Source organism: Schistocerca nitens, chromosome 2 (genome assembly GCF_023898315.1).
Source record: "Schistocerca nitens isolate TAMUIC-IGC-003100 chromosome 2, iqSchNite1.1, whole genome shotgun sequence".
NCBI lineage: Eukaryota > Metazoa > Arthropoda > Insecta > Orthoptera > Acrididae > Schistocerca > Schistocerca nitens.
Window position 1 is genome coordinate 280,092,921 of NC_064615.1, and position 24,351 is coordinate 280,117,271.

Below are 24,351 nucleotides of genomic sequence, written 5' to 3' on the forward strand. Positions count from 1 at the left end.
GCAATAAACGTAGAAATCGAACAAAGACTGAAAAATTTAGATTCTCTGCATTTCAAAGTAAATAGAATCATTTATTAAATTTAACAGGCACACAAGAAACTTAGTCCACTTTTCTCCGAGAGTGATAAGTGACTGTATACTACAAAAATCACCAGTATTCTTTTACCGATTTTTGTTTTCTGAAACTCTGCTCAAAATTATATTGTAGTCGGGGATTATACCACTATTTGGGCATTACAAATAGTCGGTGCTAAAAGGTGAAAACTGAGGTAGCTTTTTTCCTGTATGGCACCTTCAGAGGGACCGAGAACGATGCATTTTTGTTTTCTTGTGTGTTATTTTTAGGTTATAAAACAGTTTACTTCGGTTCATTACTGTAAATAAGTAATTACAATTCTTTGCATTTTTGGTTGCCATATGTGTTTCCTCTGATCTGGTCTGGAAGTCGCACTACCACTTCACTTACGAAACATAAGTACATTTTTATATACCGAACTTTTCCCTTTACACTGTTCATCTTGTTTACCCCTCTTTTTGTGGTGCACAATTACTCTTATGACAAAGATATTTGTTCGAAAACTGTGCTTTCAGATGCGAAAATACTGTGAGTTTACTGTGTCTCTCATCCTCTTTAGTTTGTTTACCTACATGTCGCCAACCTCATGACGTATATGCTGAAACCTAGGTCTATTCATGATGTTTATATCAGTGTGTGTGTGTGTGTGTGTGTATGAATGAGAGAGAGAGACAGCAGTTACAATCGTATTCAACACTCTACGACTCACACTGAACAACCGCCTCCTCCCCACACTGCACACAAACACACACACACACACACACACACACACACACACACACACACACACAGAGATACAAACATCATGGATAGTTGTTAGTTTTCAGCAAATACGTCGTTAGGTTGCCAACATGTAGGTAAGCAAACGAAAGAGGATGAGACACTGAGAACTCACTATATTTACGCCTTTAAAAGCACAGTTTTCGAACAAACATCTATAACTTGTGCACCACAAAAATTAGGGTAAACGGGATGAACAGTGTGAAGAAAAAAGTTCGGAATATGAAAAGGGCTTATGTTTCGTAAATGTACTGGTAGTGTGACCTCCAGACCATATGAGGGGAAACGTATATGCCAACCAAAAACGCGAAGAACTGTAGGTAACTAGATATTTACATAAAGAAACGCTACTTGAACTGAAACTAACACATATCAAAACGAAGCTGTGTAGTTTTAGATCCCACTGAAGATGTCTTAGCGCAAAAAAGAAAGTCGCGACCCATATCTGATCGAAATAAATTACAATGCTGCAAGAAAAGACGGTTTTTATTTACAAAACAAATAAATCTGGGCAATGTTGCCAAGTGGAAAAACTGTCACCACAGCGTAATTACAATAATGATTTCTCATGTCTATGAAAGTACGCATATATTTTCGACAAATGCTCCCTTGCCACTTACAGTTGTTCCACTTGTATCTAGCAAACAGTTTTCTCTGTATTTACACAGTTATCTCCTGCAACATAAACATGTACACGAATGTATAAACACCTGAGGATTGGAAAAAGCCCGAAACCGGTCGTGTAACGAATAAATAATCTTTTAATGTGACTGGTAGCGGAAATTTTTCTACGCCCTATAAAGGAACAGTCACGGAGTTCATCTATAAACAAAATTCACTAAAAGAAAAAAGATGAGTAAATTCAAAACTTACCGATTTAGCACATTTTGGTTGCCACAGTGAATTGCTATTTTTTCCTGTTGTCTTCGCTAATTTTCTTGCCTCTGTTGCTATTTGGATGAGAGTGTTCTTGCATACTTGTCTGCATACAATGGGGGCTTTGTATCGTATATCTGAATTTTCGATATTTGTTTATTTACTCTTAATCCTCCTCAAAATTATTTGCCTAGCAGATTAATCGAATCTTATCTGATCTGGCGGTTCATGATATTCTATACGCTGTATGTTACAAAAATATTTGCCAGCACTCTTGCAGGTCACTATGTTTTCCGTTTATTCATCTTCTTTCTTTTATCTGTAATTCCGCTTAAACATTTGTAGATTTTATTGTTCTTTATTGTAACTGTTCATCATATCTTACATGAAGTAATCTCTATTTTATGTCAATCCGTGTCAACAAGTTGAATTTACCCTTACTAAACTTCACGTAGCGTACAGTTGTCCTACAATTCGACGTATATGGTTACGTGTCTGTTTTGAGGAAACTAATGCTACACTTTTAACATGGGTAAGCGTGGTCCTAATTATGCGCTTCTACGTTTGCGAATGCTGATGTTTTCATGATAACGTTTACGATTATGCTTCGGCGGCTTTGCACTTTTTGTCCCTTTTGTCTACAACTTTAAAATATTCGTATCGCGATATTTCCTCTATACGACCACGCCCTATCTCGAACATTTCGACGAAGACAACGTAAGTTCTCCCTTACGACAATGTTTAAATTACTTATGCCTCAAAGGGTGAAACGTGTTATTAAATTATTACTGATTTGCAACCAAGACTGTTTCCCTGTTTAAATAAGTCGTAACAGTTGTTATACCTGGCTGGTAATTAAGTGGAAAAGATTTTAAATTACACGATGTTCCTCGCGTTTAATGGGTGAAACTTTTTATAAAATCAAAATGTGTACGGCCAATAGGTAGTTTACCTGTATGTTAACAACAATAGGCATCTAGATCCTAAATCGTATGTGTTAGTTCCCTTTAGAAGAGCTGTAGAGTCATATGACTCTATTTTATTTCAATACCAGTCGTTCTGGTAGCGTTGATAGCGAATGTTTTGAAAACCTTATTTCCTGTCAACTCCCATGTCGTGACGTTCTAACACTCTGCGGGGTGTCTGTTGTTCTATGTCGTGTCTCCCTACCACTTTCGCGCAACGACGCTCTGAGCGTGTTTTTTAGGGAACTGACTAGTTTGAACCTGGGACCTGTTGCTGGTAAGGAGACGCCAGACCACACATGACATGTAGAGTTCAGTGAGACTAGCGATGATATAACTAAATACTTAATGATTTCAGCGTCAGCTCCACTGCACTCCCTGTAAAAGAATCTTAATACTAACTAAATTTAGTGGAACGGGTTCAAGGCTTTCCTATTTTTAGTTAGCTGGTAAAATAACGTCGAAAAAGCAGTTAAGTTTACCATTGGAAATTTTATTCTACTCACAAAACATTGTTTATAAATTGCACTATTGATAAAAGGAAATGTTTTAATACAGGATGGTAAAAACCAACTGTGTTCAACAAAAATGTGAATGAATATTCCCTGAGTGGGTTTCCAAGTTCTACAATGGATCGAAGGATGACCTATGCCATATCACATCTATAATCTAGGTTTAGATTAAGTTTCACAAGAGATAAAACTATCAAAATGGTCTACAGTGACCCTCAATTATCTTTAATTACTTATCTAACTTGTCGTAAATTACAGTGGCTGATGTGACTTCTCTATAACTATATAACAGAAAAATCATCGCGTTTCAGATTTTTTACTTCAAGTGGCAAATGTGAACACCATGAGCTTTAATTGACGATCGACACTAGTATTACGCAAAAAGGGGGTGTAACAGATGAGACTTTTGTAGTTCTGAGTGAAGCTTTATGCGCTGTTATGCGGGCGGCATCGCGTGCGTTCATTACCTTGTCGGTGTTCATCAGGGGGCGGCGGCCAGCACAGCTCCGCTCACCTAGCCATCTCGGAAGCAACAAGCAACCCTCCCCTAACTTCTCCTTACTACAATTTACCGAAGTTGGTTTAAAAAAAACTATCTGGCTGTGTTTTCATCTGACCAATCAGGGTCTCAATGTTAACCTTAAGCTCCGCCTAAAAAAATTCTGTCCATCCAACGAGAAACGTTATACTTTTCGTGGTGGGGCAGTGTTTTTAAAGTTTGCAACGTAACAGAGATGCGAAAAAGTCTCACGTTAAAACTTGCAGCTGGTGTGGTCCTTTTAGTGTTATCGTAAGATCTATGCTGTTCTTCTGGAGGGCTCTATCTTTTAACATGGGCTGGGGGGTGGTCCTGACGTAACAGAGACGCGAAAAATTCTCACGCTAAAACTTGCGGCTGGTGTGGCCCTTTTAGTGTTATCGTAAGATCTATACTGTTCCTCTGGAGGGCTCTAGCTTTTAACATGGGCTGGGGGGTGGTCCTCGTGGTTAGCTGGCGACGTGGGTGTCCGTCCCTTATCGTACGCCTTCTAGCTTAGCATGGTTCTGGTTTCGGCTTCTGTTCTCGTTTCTCCCCTCGGAACTGCATCTGTCTCACGGTGGGAAGGTATGACATGCATTTAGGCATTCTTGTGTTAGTCTGTGGTATTCCATTTGCTCACTCGTTACTCGTATTACTTTGGTTAATTTAATGTCACGATTTATTCGGAGCTATGTGACGTACTACTGGATTTGCTTATCATGTCAGGGTTTTCATGGAAGTTCTTGGATTTGCCTGACACCTTACAACGTATGTAATTTTATTTCACGCACTACCATCCATTGTGTTGGTTCAGAGTTTTTATGCTTTCGCCCCAATCATATGTACTTATTGTACAATGGGTGTCGAGACATAGTATACTGTGCACATACAGATTCCAGAGACCACTTTGTCGAGGCACATATCTGTCAGCCGTTGTCATTGATTACTTGCCTGGAAAATAAAACCTGTTGTGATAACTTTTATTTGACATGAGGATACAAAAATAAATTTTAAGGGACTGTATGATTATCATGCTCACCAGAGCGCCATTTCTGTACTTCTACATTTCCTAGTTTTCCTCCAGGGATTCCCAAAGCATTGACACTTACGTGATGTATGAACCCACCAATAATGTGGCAGCCCCAATTTGAATTGGTTTGATCTCTTCCCTCTCCACAAAGATTAGGTGTTATAGTCACCTGTTCAGGTTTGTATCATCCTCTTATCAGTTCTACCTAGTTCTCCCTTTCATTCGACCGAAAATTAATCATTTTTGGGTAGTCTGTTTTCTGTCATTCTATCAACATTTCATTCTATTCTCTTCTATCTTGCCATTAGCTGAAAAGGTTTAGAAATCTGTTTAAACATTTATTTTTTCCATTTTATTACAACCCCTCACATATCTCATGAACTTAATCTCTGTTGCCTGTATACATAATTTTTCATTTTTGTTATAGTCCATGATTTGAAACCATATACAAGAATAGGTAGTGCGATAACTACGTTTATGACCTGTTTCTTGTTTCCCTTTCGTAAGTCCTTCTAATTGTTCTCCAGATAGCTTGAAATTTATTAGCCTCGTTTTCAATACCTTGGTAATTCAAGTGTTCTAAAATAATTTCATTTATTATTACTTCTGAACTGAATGGATTTTCTGTCTGAAAGCCATTATCTTTGAAGTGTTTGATTATACAGCTAAACTGTAGTATATTCGATTGTGGCTCAATTTTTATTCGGCTCTTTCTACGTTATCTACCGTTTCCTTCATAATTATCTGATCATCAGCATAAATAGATTATTTAATGTTGAGCCAGATCATATTTTATTTCCTGTCTTTCACTTTTTCACCTTGTAACTAGGTCACCAACAGTTAAATCAATTAAATTTGGGATAGACTATACTGTTGTCAAACATGTTGGTTTATTAAAATTTCATCCAATATTTTTTAACCTGTAATTGTAACCATTTTCGAATTTTGATAGACTATAGACTCTTTATTGTATTAATAATGTGTTAGGAAAACTTATATTTTATATTATTTATGCAGAAAGTGTCTTTTTACCTTATCGGAGGCTTCCTCACAATCAGTACATGTTGAAAGTCTTTCTAAGCCAAATTACTGAAGTTCCTCAATAATTGGTCTTATTATGAATATGTTATCATAGCGTGAATATCCCTTCACAAAAATTCATTGCTTCTTGAACATTGACTGTTCTCATGAAATTACTGCATCACTTATAGTTTGCAGTTTTCGATTAATAATTTTTCCATTCATTTTGTATCGTGTACTTAGTAAACTTATCCATGTGCAATTAACTGTGTCTTTCCTGTTACCGTTTCTTAAATACAGAAATAACTTCAATATGGAATAGTTCTTCTAACCCATATTCAGAAAACAGAGAAACCAAAATTCTAAACTGATTTCTCTATATTTGCTTAATACAGCATTATTTCATCCAGGTCAGTAGAATTCCTATTTTTTGTTACATTTAGGGGCCCTTTTAGTTCTTTTATGTCTATTCAAGCCACAGTGCTATTACCAGTTTTTATATACTAATTTTCTTCACTATCTTCTTCATTCCTTAAATTTCCATAATGTTCTATGCATTGATTTACTGTTGTTATATTAATATTTGCTATATCTTAATTCATTTCATAAGTTTAAATGTTAATCCTGTCTTCCATAAATTTCATGTTAACCATTAGCAATCTGTGTGTTCCTGGTTTCAGCATGATGCCTTTTTATCAAAATTTTTGTATTATTTATTCCCTATTTATATATATCCTAGCATTCACTGGTGTTTGTAAATAGGCAATATAAGCATTTGGTTTTTCTTTAATATTGTTGGCTATTTTTTCGTTTCATTTTTTCAGACCTCTTTTCTGGTCTGAAACTTCCCTTTTCCAGTTTTTCTTCAGTGCTGTGTTTAGTTTCAACCATTTGGAGTTTGCATGTAAATCTTTCTTGATGTAATTTCCATGTTCTTTCCTCCCACTGAAGATAAAATTTTGAGTTTTGTCCCTGTATTTTCTTTACATTGGTTTGTTTCCTCCGTTTTTTCCATATTTCAGTCTAGTAATTGGGAAGTGGCCAGAGCATGTATTACCTCTAATATTTATTTATTAGCTATTACAAAATCAATTACAGAGTGGGTGCATCTTGTGCTAAAGGTGTATTTCTCTATGTATTTCCTTCTAAAGAGTGTAATTGTAATTTTTAGTTGATTAAGCATAGAAAAATTTCTTTTAGGCCTTTTCATTAAAGTCATCTAACCCAGTATGCCTACTATATCCTCTACCGGTACCTCTTCTGTTTTTGTATTTAAGTCTCCTAATGTCAAAAAATGGTTTTTCTAGATTTATTAGCTTGATTTTCAGTTCGTCATAAAATATTTCAGAAACTTAGTATTATCTTTCTTCCTCCTATGATGTGTTAATGTCCTCTACCAATTCTAAATGTATCGTTTGCTACCCTTTCCATCATATAATCATTAATCATTTTCCGTTTACCATCTATAAGAATACCTCTCTCACTCATTCCTAATTGCATTTGTTCATCTCAAGTGTAAATTAGTGTATAATTATGTAAACCGTTTGTTCCTCTGTATCCTCTTTCTGTGATTACATCAACATTTATTTTCCTTTATTTCATATTTTCTGTATGTTCTGTTTGCTTTGCTTTAAAAACTTCACATGTATTCCAGGTATCTATACATAAACTGTCTTTAGCACCAGTTTGTTTTCTTGCTCCATGGTCTTGTTGCAATCTTTGAGAACTTTCTGGCTTATTCTTAGGAAATGATGAATTACAATTCTTTTGCTATGGATGGGCAGCCTGAACATTGCACGCCCTCCATTCTGAAGGACTATGTGTTATATTAGAATACATTCTCCTCTGTAGATAGCCGACCAAGGTTTAAGAGTTCTACCTCACATTTTAGTATCTGTTTATTGAATTCCAGCAGAGAAGGTTACTACTTTCGCTCTTTAAGTCATTGCAGAGAGTGCCTGGTCGCTGGTGAACCTCCTGCTTTCTCAGTCGGTGTTGGGACTGGCTACAGTGCCTATGCCTTGGAAATGTATAACACTACTTGGATACAACCTAAAGCGCACACTACTTCCATTTATCGATTTTGGTAAATCATCATTGCAGTCTTTTATGAACTAAAACTCCCTCTCAGTTGGACCATTTACAGATTTCAGTATAAGAACTGGTGTTGACAAAATTTTCACTTTCATGCTACTACGAAGGATCTGGCTTAAGAAATTACTCACTAAAGTGAAACCTACTAGAAAAAGACTCAAAAATTATTAGAAACACACTGTTCAATCCCCTTATCGATAATTTTGGGGGCTTTTAATATTTTCTTCACGGTCAGTCAGTTTCCAGTTGGGATTCAAGAGAATAATGGAATCAAAAGTAGCCATGGGAACAGAACAAGAGATAGGTAGAATAAACAGAAACTTTAGCCCAAAATCAGATATGGAACTGAAATAAAGTATTTCAAAAGTATTTGTTGCTGGTTGTATTATTCACCAACTATCATTAACAGCCGAAAAGTGTGCGAGATCCAATTTTTAATAAAATAACGTAAAGGATTTTTCGGAATTGGTAAAGACACATTGGAGGCATTGTAATCATTGATTCCATTGACCACCGTAGATCTGCTTTTCAGTCGTGGATCTGGCTATCTTCTTCAAAAAGTAACGATCTCCAAAGCGTTAACGTATGCTGTTTTGACCAGTTTCTATTCAATTGTGATACAAAGCTTTTAATTTTGGTCTGGATTTTCCCTGCTCCTGTGGCGAGAAGCGTAAGATATCCCAACAAATCATCTGCCCTTACCTGCCCAATATGAATCTTCGATGTACAGTTTATTAATACATTTGCAAATTGTGAACTTGTGTTTGACAAAAGGTCCTTTTCCATAGAACTGAAGAAGAAGTACTGCGTGCTATGATTGCTACCATTCTGCAAAAGTTGAAGACTACTGAGGTAGTCCACGTTAAGTTGTAAAAAGAAAAGAAAGCTTAGTCCCTACTCTTACTAACTGTGTGCGGTCCACTGAGCCATCACGTCACTCGAACAAAGTGGTCTGTGAAAACAACAAGAGATTTAATTAAGCAAACTGAACGAAACAACCGGTTCGCATTAGGTACTGAACGAACTTACGATGCAAAAGTATTATTTTACAAAGTTTATTGTAATCTTCCTTTTCTCATTATGTCTGTTTTTAAGCCCCAGGGGCAAACTCTCCTTTATTCTACTGAGCCCGTATCTCATGCAGCTAATTTTCACGTGAAATGGAACAAAACTAGCGAGATAACTCATGAAAAATTATCAAAAATTTTTAAAAAGTGCCATATAAGAACCACCATAATTTCGATTCGTTTCAGGCTTGTGTACCTTATTTAGGGTTGCATTTATGATAAACCGGTGAAGCGCAAGTGCCACAAATGTGTGAAAAGTTGGTTACTTCAGTGAAGGAATTACACTGAGCTCGCAGCTGCTGGAGCCTCTAACAACCCTACCACAACAAAGGTCAAAACTTAATAATGATTGTGGTGTTGCTCACGCTGCTAAATACTGCATTTTCGGGCAACAAAAAGTTATTATGTGGCAGGTGTCATTAGAGCACAGTTAATAAAGTCATTCCATGTAATAATGAATAAACTAGGCACTCACCTTTTCGTGTTTCCCACGCAGGTCTCGTTGTGAAATCATGGCTCAATCGTCGAAAATCTAGGGGGTGATGATTCCAAGCTCGGATGCAAAGAGGCCTAGGTTTTATTATTAGATATTCGAAAGTTTTGTAGATGCGCTTCACAAACCATTCTTGAAGATTAAACCTTTGAAAGTTAGCACAATGGTGATGTAAAAATTAATCAGCACTCCGAATTTAAGTTACACTTCCTTTTTATTTCTTTCGTTGCAATATCACGTCACACACAAAACATCACTTCAGAGTATAAACCATACTTGAAAACATCTTCCTCTCTGTTAAGGTTCACATTTTATAAGCTGACTACACTATGCATCTTTTCAACATGACGTCCAAGACTTGACTTTTTCAAGGTCCGACTCTCTAACTAATAACCACGCCCAAAAATCAGAGTTACAAGTACATCAAAGATCATAGTGACAAAAGAAAGAACACACATAAGAATAACATCATTGCAACATAAACATATCGATGTATAAATGTACCACTACATTAATGAAATCAAATCAAAATGTTGTCTCAGAAATATGTTATCTACTTTACAGAAACACAATAGAATATTGCTGCATCGAGAGGTTGAGTTGAGGTGCCGTAATGGTTATGTAATTCAAGTACCATTACAAGCCCCTGACTGTTTTCCCCTCGGCAGAGACTCTGCGCCTGTACCCACCACTGGGCTTCCTAATGCGGCAGTGTACGGAGGAGCCGTACCAGGTGCCGGGCAGCGACCTGCGCCTGCGCGTGGGGGACGTGGTGTACGTGCCGCTGCTGTCGCTGCACCGCGACCCGCGCCTCTTCCCTGAGCCGCTGAGCTTCAACCCGGAGCGCTTCAGCGGCGGCCACGCCCGCCCAGCCTACCTGCCGTTTGGCGCCGGACCAAGAACCTGTCTCGGTGAGTGACCTAGCATTACAGACAAGTCGTGGTTCATATACGTGGTTGGCAATCAATATGTATACAAAAAGGAAGAACGAATTGTTTTTGTGGAAATCGATATACACTACCGGCCATTAAAATTGCTACACCACGAAGATGACGTGCTACATTCGTGAAATTTAACTGGCAGGAAGAATATGCTGTGATATGCAAATGATTCGCTTTTCAGAGGATTCACACAAGGTTGGCGCCGGTGTCGACACCTACAACGTGCTGACATGAGGAAAGTTTCCAACCGATTGCTCATACAAAAGCAGCAGTTGATCGGCGTTGCCTGGTGAAACATTGTTGTGATGCCTCGTGTAAGGAGGAGAAATGCGTACCATCACGTCTCCAACTTTGATAAAGGTCGGATTGTAGCCTATCGCGATTGCGGTTTATCGTATCGCGACATTGCTGCTCGCGTTCGTCGAGATCAAATGACTGTTAGCAGAATATGGAATCGGCGGGTTCAGGAGGGTAATACCGTGCTGGATCCCAACGGCCTCGTATGACTAGCAGTCGAGACGACAGGCATCTTATCCGCATGGCTGTAACGGATCGTGCAGCCACGTCTCGATCCCAGAGTCAACACATGGGGACGCTTGCAAGACAACAACCATCTGCACGAACAGTTCGACGACGTTTGCAGCAGCATGGACTATCGGCTCGGAGACCATGGCAGCGGTTACGCTTGACGCTGCATCACAGACAGGAGCGGCTGCGATGGTGTACTCAACGACGAACCTGGGTGCAAGAATGGCAAAACGTCATTTTTTCGGACGAATCCGGGTTCTGTTTACAGCATCAAGATGGTCGCAACCGTGTTTGGCGACATCGCGGTGAACGCACATTGGAAGCGTGTATTCGTCATTGCCATACTGGCGTATCACCCGGCGTGATGGTATGGGGTGCCATTGGTTACACGTCTCGGTCACCTCTTGTTCGCATTGACGGCACTTTGAACAGTGAACGTTACATTTGAGATGTGTTACGACCCGTGTCTCTACCCTTCATTCGATCCCTGCGAAACCCTACATTTCAGCAGGATAATGCACGACCGCATGTTGCAGGTCCTATACGGGCCTATCTGGATACAGAAAATGTTCGACTGCTGCCCTGGCCAGCACATTCTCCAGATGTCTCACCAATTGAAAACGTCTGGTCAATTGTGGCCCAGCAACTGCCTCATCACAATACGCCAGTCACTACTCTTGATGAACTGTGGTATCGTGTTGAAGCTTCATGGGCAGTTGTACCTGTACACGCCATCCAAGCTCTGTTTGACTTAATGCCCAGGCGTATCAAGGGCGTTATTACGGCCAGAGGAGGTTGTTCTGGGTACTGATGTCTCAGGATCTATGCACCCAAACCACGTGAAAAGGTAATGACATTTCAGTTCTAGTATAATATATTTGTCCAATGAATACCCATTTATCATCTGCATTTCTTCTTGGTGTAGCAATTTTAATGGCCAGTAGTGTATTATTTCTGAAATCATACCTCCTGACAAAAACAGTGAAGCACGCAGATGAGAGGAGGAAACGCAATGAAACTTCACGATTTGAGAAGGTATGTGACGTTATTTCAACAATTACAAAATCGAGTCAAAACTTGGCGATATGAGCTCACTGATCAGTATGACGTTGCAAATACTCTGGACTCGATGCATTCACTGATTCGTTTGTGAAGAGCATCATAAAGAACTTCCATTTTCTGCTATGGCAAGATGGGACACGTCTGTAGTACAACTCTGAAATATAGAAAGGTCTTGGTCGCACAATTCTTTTGAAGATGGATAACACGACAGAGAAGTAAACTAGCAGAGGAGAAAAGCAGAAGAATTTTGGAAGAGTGTTAGAAGCCTGATATGGAGAAAGGGTGTAATCCAAATCAATTAAAAGGTTATACAGGGTGGTCCATTTATAGTGACCTGGCCAAATCCCTAACGAAATAAGGGTCAAACGAAAAAACTACAAAGAACGAAACTTGTCTAGCTTGAAGGGGGAAACCAGATGGCGCTATGGTTGGTCCGCTAGATGGCGCTGCCATAGGACAAACGGATGTCAACTGCGTTTTTTAAATAGGAACCCCCATTTTTATTACATATTCGTGTAGTGTGTAAAGAAATATGAATGTTTTAGTTGGACCACTTTCGCTTTGTGGTAGATGGCGCTGTAATTGTCACAAACATATGGCTCACAATTTTAGACGAACAGTTGGTATCAGGTAGGTTTTCTAATTAAAATGCAGAACGTAGGTACGTTTGAACATTTTATTTCGGTTGTTCCAATGTGATACATGTACCTTTGTGAACTTATCATTTCTGAGAACGCATGCTTTTACAGCGTGATTAACTGAAAATACCACATTAATACAATAAATGCTCAAAATAATGTTCGCCAACCTCAATGCATTTAGCAATACGTGTAACGATATTCCTCTCAACAGCGAGTAGTTCGCCTTCCGTGAAGTTCGCACATGCTTTGACAATGCGCTGACGCATGTTTCCAGGCGTAGTAGCTGGATCACGATAGCAAATATCCTTCAACTTTCCCCACAGAAAGAAATCCGGAGACGTCAGATCCGGTGAACGTGCGGGCCATGGATGGTGCTTCGACGACCAATCCACCTGTCATGAAATATGCTATTAAATACCGTTTCGACCGCACGTGAGCTATGTGCCGGACATCCATCATGTTGGAAGTACATCGCCATTCTGTCATGCAGTGAAACATCTTGTAGTAACACCAGTAGAACATTACGTAGGAAATCAGCATACATTGTACTATTTAGATTGTCATCGATAAAGTGGGGCCAATTATCCTTCCTCCCATAATGGTGCACCATACATTAACCCGCCAAGGTCGCTGATGTTCTACTTGTCGCAGCCATCATGGATTTCCCATTGCCCAATAGAGCATATTATTCCGGTTTACGTTACCGCTGTTGGTGAACGACGCTTCGTCGCTAAATAGAACGCGTGCAAAAAATCTGTCGTCGTCCCGTAATTTCTCTTGTGCCCAGTGGCAGAACTGTACACGACGTTGAAAGTCGTCGCCATGCAATTCCTGGTGCATAGAAATATGGTACGGGTGTAATCGATGTTGATGTAGCATTCCCAACACCGACGTTTTTGAGATTCCCGATTCTCGCGCAATTTGTCTGCTGCTGATGTGCGGAACAGCCGCGACAGCAGCTGAAACACTTACTTGGGCATCAGCATTTGTTTCAGGTCGTGGTCGACGTTTCACATGTGGCATATCACTTCCTGTTTCCTTAAATAACATAACTATCCGGCGAACGGTCCGGAAACTTGGATGATGTCGTGCAGGATACCGAGCAGCATACATTGCACACGACCGTTGGGCATTTTGATCACAATAGCCATACATCAACACGACATCGACCTTTTCCGAAGTTGGTAAAGGGTCCATTTTAACACGGGTAATGTATCACGAAGCAAATAACGTCCGCACTGGCAGAATGTTACGTGATACCACGTACTTATACGTTTGTGACTATTACAGACCCACACATCACAAAGCGAAAAAAGTGGTCCAACTTGTTGTTGTTGTTGTGGTCTTCAGTCCTGAGACTGGTTTGATCCAGCTCTCCATGCTACTCTATCCTGTGCAAGCTTCTTCATCTCCCAGTACCTACTGCAACCTACATCCTTCTGAATCTGCTTAGTGTGTTCATCTCTTGGTCTCCCACTACGATTTTTACCTCCACGCTGCCCTCCAATGCTAAATTTGTGATCCCTTGATGCCTCAAAACATGTCCTACCAACGGATCCCTTCTTCTAGTCAAGTTGTGCCACAAAATTCTCTTCTCCCCAATCCTATTCAATACCTCCTCATTAGTTATGTGATCTACCCATCTAATCTTCAGCATTCTTCAGTAGCACCACATTTCGAAAGCTTCTATTCTCTTCTTGTCCAAACTGGTTATCGTCCATGTTTCACTTCCATACATGGCTACACTCCATACAAATACTTTCAGAAACGACTTCCTGACACTTAAATCTATACTAGATGTTAACAAATTTCTCTTCTTCAGAAACGATTTCCTTGCCATTGCCAGTCTACATTTTATATCCTCCCTACTTCGACCATCATCAGTTGTTTTACTCCCTAAATAGCAAAACGCCTTTACTACTTTAAGTGTCTCATTTCCTAATCTAATCCCCTCAGCATCACCCGATTTAATTTGACTACATTCCATTATCCTCGTTTCGCTTTTGTTGATGTTCATCTTATATCCTCCTTTCAAGACACTGTCCATTCCGTTCAACTGCTCTTCAAAGTCCTTTGCTGCCTCTGACAGAATTACAATGTCATCGGCGAAACTCAAAGTTTTTACTTCTTCTCCATGAATTTTAATACCTACTCCGAATTTTTTCCTTTGTTTCCTTTACTGCTTGCTCAATATACAGATAGAATAACATCGGGGAGAGGCTACAACCCTGTCTCACTCCTTTCCCAACCACTGCTTCCCTTTCATGCCCCTCGACTATTATAACTGCCATCTGGTTGCTGTACAAATTGTAAATAGCCTTTCGCTCCCTCTATTTTACCCCTGCCATCTTCAGAATTTGAAAGAGAGTATTCCAATCAACATTGTCAAAACCTTTCCCTAAGTCTACAAATGCTAGAAACGTAGGTTTGCCTTTCCTTAATCTTTCTTCTAAGATAAGTCGTAGGGTCAGTATTTGCTCACGTGTTCCCACATTTCTACGGAATCCAAACTGATCTTCCCCGAGGTCCGCTTCTACCAGTTTTTCCATTCGTCTGTAATTATTTCGGGTGATTATTTTGCAGCTGTGACTTATTAAACTGATAGTTCGCTAATTTTCACATCTGTCAATACCTGATTTCTTTGGGATTGGAATTATTACATTCTTCTTGAAGTCTGTGGGTATTTCGCCTGTCTCATACATCTTGCTCACCAGATGGTAGAGTTTTGTCATGACTGGGTCTCCCAAGGCCATCAGTAGTTCTAATGGAATGTTGTCTACTCCCGGGACCTTGTTTCGACTCAGGTCTTTCAGTGCTCTGTCAAACTCTTCACGCAGTATCTTATCTCCCATTTCATCTTCATCTACATCCTCTTCCATTTCCATAATATTGTCCTCAAGTACATCGCCCTTGTATAAACCCTCTATATACACCTTCCACCTTTCTGCCTTCCCTTCTTTGGTTAGAACTGGGTTGCCATCTGAGCTCTTGATATTCATACAAGTGGTTCTCTTCTCTCCAAAGGTCGCTTTAATTTTCCTGTAGGCAGTATCTAGTGGTCCAACTGAAACATTAATATTTATTTACGTACTACACGAATATGTAATAAAAATGGGGGTTCCTATTTTAAAAAATGGAGTTGATGTCCGTTTGACCTATGGCAGCGCCATATAGCGGGCCAACCATAGCGGCATCTGGTTTCCCCCATCAAGCTAGACGAGTTTCGTTCTTTGTAGTTTTTTTTTCTTTGATACTTATTTCGTGAGATATGTGGTCCGATCACTATCAATGGGCCACCCTGTGTACCGGTCCCACTATGTCCCGATCCTGACGTATGCATCAGAAACCTGGGTTATGAAAGGAAGAGAGAAGAGCAAAGTATAAGCTAGTGAGATGAAATTCTTGAGAAACAGCATTGGATCGACAAAGGTAGACAGGTTAAGAAATGAGAGGATCAGAGATGTAATGAAGGCGGAACCATTACTGAAGGAGATAGAGAAATCAAGGCTGAGATGGTATGGACACGTTAAGAGAATGGAGGGGAAGAGGATACCCAGGAGGATCCACCAGATGGAACTTCAAATGGTTCAAATGGCTCTGAGCACTATGGGACATAACTGCTGAGGTCATCAGTCCCCTAGAACTTAGAACTCCTTAAGCCTAACCTACCTAAGGACATCACACACATCCATGCCGGAGGCAGGATTCGAACCTGCGACCGTAGCGTTCGCGCGGTTCCAGACGAGAGCGCCTACAACCGCTCGGCCACTCGAACCGGTGAGATGGAACTGGAAGGAAAGAGACCAAGAGAGAGACCGAGAGACAGATGGCTGAAAGGGCTAGAGGAATGCATCCAGAAGAAAAGTGAAGCCTGGACGAAGATGAAGACAGAGGGATGGTGGCAAGACGGAAGATGATGGAAAGGCCTATGTTCCACACAGACTCGGCCAGAGACTGGAAACTGTACAAGATGATGATGATAATGATGACATAAACTATTAAAAATGTTAACATGCTTTGCACAAAGCCCTATAATCAATTTTACTGTACATTATTTACTTGTGAGAATTGTGCGACCAAGATCTTTCTATATTTCAAAGTTGTACCTAATCCTCGACTATGGAAGTATTTCTACATCACGTAATGCACATCTGTAGTAATTTGACCTTCTTACCTTGCGTACCGGCACTGGGATGGAATATATGTCGAAGGTGGAGCCAGACATGTTATATTAGGAACAGATTTGGCCATCTTTTTGACAATGGGAGTACCTCAAAGGCACACAGACAGTTCCTAAAGAACCTGCCATGTGTGAATGAGAATTGTGCTGTTGAAGAATAGTAGCTCAATATTGTCGCATCTGGTGTAACATTTGAGGACATACAATGTCCATGTGACCTATTGCTGTGCTGTCAGCATTCCCTCAATGACTACCAGTCGTGACCTGAAGCCATATCGTGCGTTTCCTAACAGAAATACACCAGGAGTATTGATTTTCCGCACTATAAGAGGATTGAAGGGCGATCTGTTTCAGTTGCTAAAAACTATTGAAAAGCCAAGACGGCACAAAATATTTTGTATCCAAAACAACTGGTTTAAATAGTCTTTCCTGCCATCTTCAGGTCTTAAATATCTTTTTGTAGTGAAACATGTTCATTTTACGCTGAACCTCATGCACAAGATGTCAAGTGGATGACAAACGTTTATAATGTGCTGAGGTTTATCCCTTTGACACCTCGTGCGTGAGTTTCAACGTAAAATGAACATGCTTTACTACAAAAAGATGTGTAATAACTGAAGATGACAACAAAGGCTGTTGAAACTGGTAGTCTTGAACGAAAAATATTTTGTGTGCTCTTATCTTTTGAATGGTTTTTGACACCAGGAATAACACCACTGTGTCTCCTCAAAGCAGTGGAAGGATGGGACATCTTCCAGGTCACCGCCATCCTCACGATCCAACGCTGGTCATTATCTATTCGTAACATTGTCTATTCATCAACAAGCACCGAATGGAGATCTTGAGTTTTTGCAAACATTTTCTGACACATCTGGCGTACAGTTAACGTACCACTCCAGAACCGTCCTTTGTGTTTTGATGAGAACGATAGCCTACACTTTAGGCAGAAGTTCCCTAGTTCAAATGCTGCTCTTCTCTACCCAGTGATGCATAACTACACAGAATGTTGCTCGGAGTCTATTACTTGTCGTCGGATGACAGCTGAAGATGTGAAAGGGTTGCGATGTAGCTGGCGCACAATACGGCGGTCCTCCCTCCTGGTGGGCAGACGTGGATGAACAGAACCCTGACAATGACTATGCTTGCTCTCACGTTCCCATGAACTCCAACAGTGAGCCACTGTTACACTTGCATAATACACCTCGATATTCCACGGCTTGACCATCTGACTAAATGGAGATCCACAATGACGCCCCTTTCATTGCCATCACCTGCTGATAACATCGTCTCTTGCGAGAACGCGATGACTTCATCTCCTACGCAGTGATAACCCAAAATCATACCCCGTTCATGCCCCTTGTACATCTTACGAGGTCTGGTAACAACATTAAAATTGAACAGCCCTAAAGCTGCCTGGTACCCATTCCACCTGTCAGAGAAATTTTCGACTCTACTCGCTTGCATACCTTCCGATAATGTGTATATGCACTAAAATTGACATCCACTCTCGTCTTCCGAGTACTTCAGTTTTTGGCAGGCAGTGTAGTTTTCTTTAAAAGATGTAAACTTCTTCATGCCCTCGTAGTATTTCAGGAAACTTTTTTCCGTCCACGTTATTGTTGATACTTAAAAAAAAGGTTTTTTGATGGTTTAAGCAGGTTTTGAAGTCATCAAAATCGCTATGCACTTGATTCGTGTGTAGCATAAGCGATCAAAAACAATTCCTTTGTCGAAATATTATGTGGATACCGACAATGACGCATTAATTCGATATTTTTCTCCGTCAAGCACTTAATAGTTTGACGCGCTCTTTGTCAGATAGCACTGTAACCACGAATAACAAGTGTTATGATTACGAGAGTATTTCGTATTTCATTGGCACCTTCTGACAAACAAATTATTGTATATCATTCAGAGTTAACTATTTTTTGATCCTTGCAAGCAAAGGTCGTGACATGTGTGGTGAAATTAGCGAAACAGACGATGATTACGTTAGAAGTACATCGCAAAGAAACTACTTTAATTGTTTTCAGTTCATTTGGACAACCCAGAACACCGAGTGAAGCTTAAATTTCTATTAAAGCGTTACATAATGTTTCTCCATTTTATGAGAATTTCCTTACTGCAAACGACATTCGGCTATATTTGAACTTCGATCAAATGTCTTAGATATGTTTACGTATGACTCCATCTTGTACGTAGTAAGACGCATGCCGATGCTCTCCAGTCTCCAGTCTTCAATGAACGTCGCAATAAAACCCAATTTTGGTTTAGCTTCACGAAATTCATCGTAGAAACTAGCACGATCACAAATGAAATGTTACAAACCAATTGTAAGTGTAAACAGTCTTTCCTGAGGATGCTTCATTTGCAGCATTTTTATATTTTCTATTTTTGTCAATTACATTCAATATCTCCTGTATTATCTAAGGATTTCTATGAGGCCTTGACGTTTTACCTACTTGATCCTCTTCCGCTCTCACTGTTTCATATCTCAAGACTACCCCATTCATCTTCTACCGTATTGCGATCCCCTATTCTAGTCGACCAATGTCTACTGCTCCCCTGGTATTCTCAGCAACTAATAGCTCTTTCAACTTATCCAGATGCCATCTCTTTAATTTTCTATCTTTTTGAAGTTTTTCCGTTTTAATCTACAGTCCATAATCAATAAACTGTGTTCGGAATCCACATCTGACCCTGCAAATATCTTTAAAATCTTTTTTATAATTCTCTGTCTTATCATTATAGAATCAATCATAAACCCTCTGGTTTCTTCAGGTCTCTTCCAAACATTCAATCTTAGCTCACAATCCTTAAATCAACTATCAGCGATTATTAAATTATGCTCTGTGCAAAATTCTACCAAGTGGCTTCCTCTTTCACTCATATCCCCTCAGTCGCCATACACATAGGCCTACTCTTTTCTTCCTCTTCCCACTATAAAATTCAGGTTCCCCATCACAATTAAGTTTTCGTCTCCCTTAACTATTTGAATAATTTCTTCAAACCCTTCATCTGTGGAGCTACTTAGTATATAAGCTTGTACAACTGTGGTTTGGTGTGTCTATCTTGGCTATGATAATGAGTTCACTATACTGTTCCTAGTAGCTTACATGCATCCGTATTTTCTTAATCACTATTAAACCCAGCCCTCCATTAGCCCTACTGGATATTGTATTTATAATCCTGTAATGACCAGACCAGAATTCCTGTTGCTCCTCTAACCAAACTTCACTAATTCCCACTATACAGAACATCAACCTATCCATTTCCTTTTTTAAAATTTTTATCATATCTGCTCGGTTATGGGATCTAACATTCCACACTCCGATCCATTCCTGTAATGACGAAACCCCCATAAGTACTCCCACCTTGAAATCTGAATGGGGGCTGTTTACGTCTGTACTAATGGTGCCTTGCTGGTGACGCATTTATAACATAATCGTGTTGTGACTGGCACACACATAAACACCTGATGGGAGGAGAGCAGTGATTGAGAGGGGAGCACGACAAGAGTGCAGCCTATATCTCATGATATTCAATCTGTATATTAAGTGAGCAGTAGAGGAAAACTAAGAAAAATTTGAATAGGAATTCAAGTTCACAGAGAAACACTTTGAGAATTTCTGATGACAGTGTAATTATGAGAGACAGCAAATAACTTGGAAGATGAACAGAATGGACACTGTCTTAAACACCAACAAAAGCACAACAAGGATAATATAATGCAAAATCAGGTGATTCTGAGGAAATAAGACGCAGACTAGTATATGAGTTTTGCCATTTGGGTACCAAAATGACTACTGATGGCCAAAGAAGAGAGGATATGAAATGTAGACTCGCAATGGCCAGAAAAGTGTTTGTGAAGAAGAGTAACTTGTTAGTATCAAAGGTAGATTACGAAGTATTTTCTGAAAATATTTGTATGAGCGTAGCCATGTATGGAAGAGAAACGTGAACTATAATTAGTTTACACAAGACGAGAGTAGAAGCTTTTGAAATGTGGTGCTACAGAAAAATGCTGATGTGTGAATGTGTTGATCATGGACTAGTAGAACACATCGGTCATAGCATACTTTCTGAGTCATCAATGGATCAACAGTTTAGCATTAGGGGGAAGTATGCAGGGTAAAATTCATAGAAGAAGACCAAAAGATGAATACAGTAATAGATTCAGAAGGTTGCTGTAGTTACATGCGAGTGCAGGCTTTCTCGGCGAATTTCATATATGAAGTCTTCACGGGTTGTCAGCCGAGTAGCATCGTCGTCTCGTAGCAACGTTTCGATGCAATGCGTCTCCATCATCTTCAGGCGAAGATGATGGAGACACATTCCATCGAAACGTTGCTACGATACGACGATGCTACTTGGCTGACAACCCGTGAAGACTTCATATATGTTGTTGTAGTTATTTGGAGATGAGGAGGCACATGATCGAGTACCACAGTGAGCAGCATCAAACGAGTCGCCGAACTGAAGACTACAAAAACACAACGTACTGTTTAAGTAATCACTCCTGTTGTTAAAAAATTTTTTAGACTCCTTTGTGTAATTCTCGTTATCTGTTATGGTAATAATGTCTCCTATTACATTAATGTGCCTGTCGTTTTGTTGGTAGAACAGCTGCAAGTTATTGAGTTGTACTGTTCTACAGGTCAGACGTTCTCTCTGGTCGAGGTAAAAGCTGGGCTGGCGGCTCTGCTGTCGCGCTTCGAGTTCTGGCGGTGCGCACGCTCAGCTGGCAGTCCAATCCCGTTGGAGCCTCGCAAGATCATCCTGGCGGCAGCCAATGGGCTGTATGTCCGAGTCACACCCAGAGCGTGGCTGCCTGTCAACTGAGCGCCTGAAGATAAGCAACAGTTCAGAAACGTTGCGCTGCTATTTCGGGCATCTCTGTTACGTCTGTCCTAGTAGTCGGTGGCAGGTGACACATTTGTACCATAACCAGGCTGTTACTGGCGCTTACATAATAAACTGAAGATGTGTTATAGCACAGGTATAAGCTGTTATGGCATACCTGTCCCCCTAGAGTAATTTGAGATTGTACTAGCATCACAGAGGGTGAAACTTACGTATGTAGGTCCATGAAGTGAGCGTCTCACAACGACAAAGCTGGAGAAATGCGTATGTCAAAAAAATACAACAGCTGGTGCCACTCAGTGCTGTACTCTTTCTTGCTAAGTCCTTGCTAATTCAACCTCACACTGGTTATACACATCATGTTCCTGACACAGACAGCTCTACACACAGCTGCCGAAGATGCTCTGGGGTATGCAGCTGCTATAATGCAAGTGATAAGTCGGCTCCTACTCTTGCAGTGCCCCAGATCCAGCTGAGTGGCATGAGATAATTCCTCTTCACTCACCCTCAGTTATGCAACTGAAGGTAAGTGTCTGTGCAGAAACTTTAAGTCTGGTGTTGTGATAAATCATCTGGAAACACCGCCACACAGCAGCTGCACGGGCTTTTCGCCATAGCAGATGGAGGCTGGACATTGTGAAACATCTTGAGTACATTTGCCTGTCAAACGAAGAGATGCAGACTTTCCGGACTTCAGAAATGGTGAACTGATGTTCTGTTCCTGGTCTCCTGACAACAATTCAGCAGGCGTAAAGCTCATTTTATGGAATGTCTACAGACCTGTCTCATAGACTCACATGAAATGGGCCTCGTCATAAATGAACACTGTAGTGCAGGTATCTATTATAGATCAGTCCTGATATTCTTGTCTTATGCAAATATAACTGAATGGGGATCCTCTGTTAAAGATTTTATCTTTCGTTTATGCATTTAGGAGGATCTGACGGTAGCACAAGGGTCTTGCTTGTTTCAGTTATGCGAATTCTGTCCACTGATATGTTAGTTATACTTCAGTTCAAAAGTGGCTTAATTATATATGGATATAGTATCCGTGCACTCATATTAGAAAGTTGTATCCTGACACAATAAATCTGCCGCAATACAGCTGAAAGAGTAGACGAAATAGTCAAATGGATGAGAGATAATTATATTTTAAAGTTGTGAGACATTACTTCGTTCAAAGGGCATTTTCAGATACAATTTACTCTTCTAATAGTTGTTGTAATTTTCCAAGTTGTAAATAAGAAATTACATTATTTGTATGCTGTGTTTTATACTGATTATATGTAACCATGGTTTTACAATTTTCATTTTTATCTCATTTAAATGCATTCCCAGTGTCATGTATAATGATTTCTTTTTGTACATTCATTTCTTACGTAAATTGTTTTAGTTTGTTCTAACGTTACATACATGCAGGCGAGCGATTTGGCCGCTTAGGGTTGGTACTTGGAGAGGTGAACCTGATTGCATGGCTGAGTGCGAGTCAGTTGGGCTAGGAAGTCATGCGGGCTCACCAGGTAAGCTCAGGTAACAAGGCAATCAGCCTCAGTTGCTGGAAATGGGTACATCCTAATGGAGATGAAGACGACAATGGTTACTCACATGGTTGGTGTAGGAGATGTAGGAAAAATGGCGAATTTTAAGAGAGTCCGAACTAAGGCAGCTTATTGCTCATAGAAATACTACAGTAAATGACAGTTACATTATAAAGCAAATCTGAATACAGCAGCTATGTCAGAAAAATGAGGCACATCCAGTAAAACAATAATATTTTCAATAACTTAAAAACTGCAAAATCTAATATTTTACAGTCACTAAATATTTTCACAATCAGCATTTGAATTAACGACTTTTAAATGGTTCATACAGTTTCAGCAAACGATACCTCAGATAACAGCTTTGCACTATAGCTACCATTCCTGAATTTCAATCGTCTGTATCTACTTTGTTTATTGATTTATCATGTTTTGAGATCTCTTAATTATGCAGTTGTTTGTCCAAACATCATATCCTGTACAGCAACCCAGCATTAATACGTCATATCTTGTCGTATTTGTGTAGTTATTCAAGGAATATTTTTCCATGTTTGCCAGTAACTGAATTTAAACATAATTACAACCGTATAAAAAAATTAAAACCGGTCGGTCACATATGTTAGCTGACACCGCTACTGAAAAGAGTACCAAAAGACGTTGATTCTGAGTGGTGAACGGTCCTTACACTATTTTAAATATTGATGGGACACTGACTTTCATGAGGAACAAATGTGCTTCAGTCCAGAATTTTAACTTATCCGCTTGCATTACAGAACTGAGAATATAGAGAGTATGAGTTCCTACTCGTTATCTCTCACGTGGTATTTTGTAGATCATCGTACTGAACTCTGAATTATTTTGAGTGGGCTAATATTTCGTGTACTGTTATCACGATAAAGATTTAGTTTGTCACATGTCTTGAATGACTAGTTAGCTTTGGGATTTTGTTACCATTCTCGTAATGCTCTCAGCGCAACTTTACTACAATTTATAAGGATAACTATGTTATCATAAGACCCTTTTATCTTTAATCGATTTACCTTCATGAATAAACATTGGTTAATATACATCTCGTCTACATCAAATACAGGCATTAGGGCAGAAACCTTTTCATTAATTATTAATTTATCGTTCATTTAATATTTCAGATTGTTTATTAATTCGC

The 24,351-nt window shown here is 39.7% G+C and overlaps 1 protein-coding gene across 1 annotated transcript in view; it reads left to right on the forward strand.

Moving 5' to 3' along the window:
* The window catches only part of LOC126234984 (uncharacterized), a 187,844-nt gene extending 164,892 nt beyond the window's left edge, over nt 1-22,952 (forward strand). The window contains exons 11-12 of the mRNA XM_049943723.1: nt 10,102-10,344; nt 21,443-22,952. Of these exons, the coding sequence (XP_049799680.1) occupies nt 10,102-10,344; nt 21,443-21,627 (428 nt within the window). The 3' untranslated portion in view covers nt 21,628-22,952. The remainder of the gene's footprint in view (nt 1-10,101; nt 10,345-21,442) is intronic.
* The last annotated feature ends 1,399 nt before the right edge of the window (nt 22,953-24,351 follow it).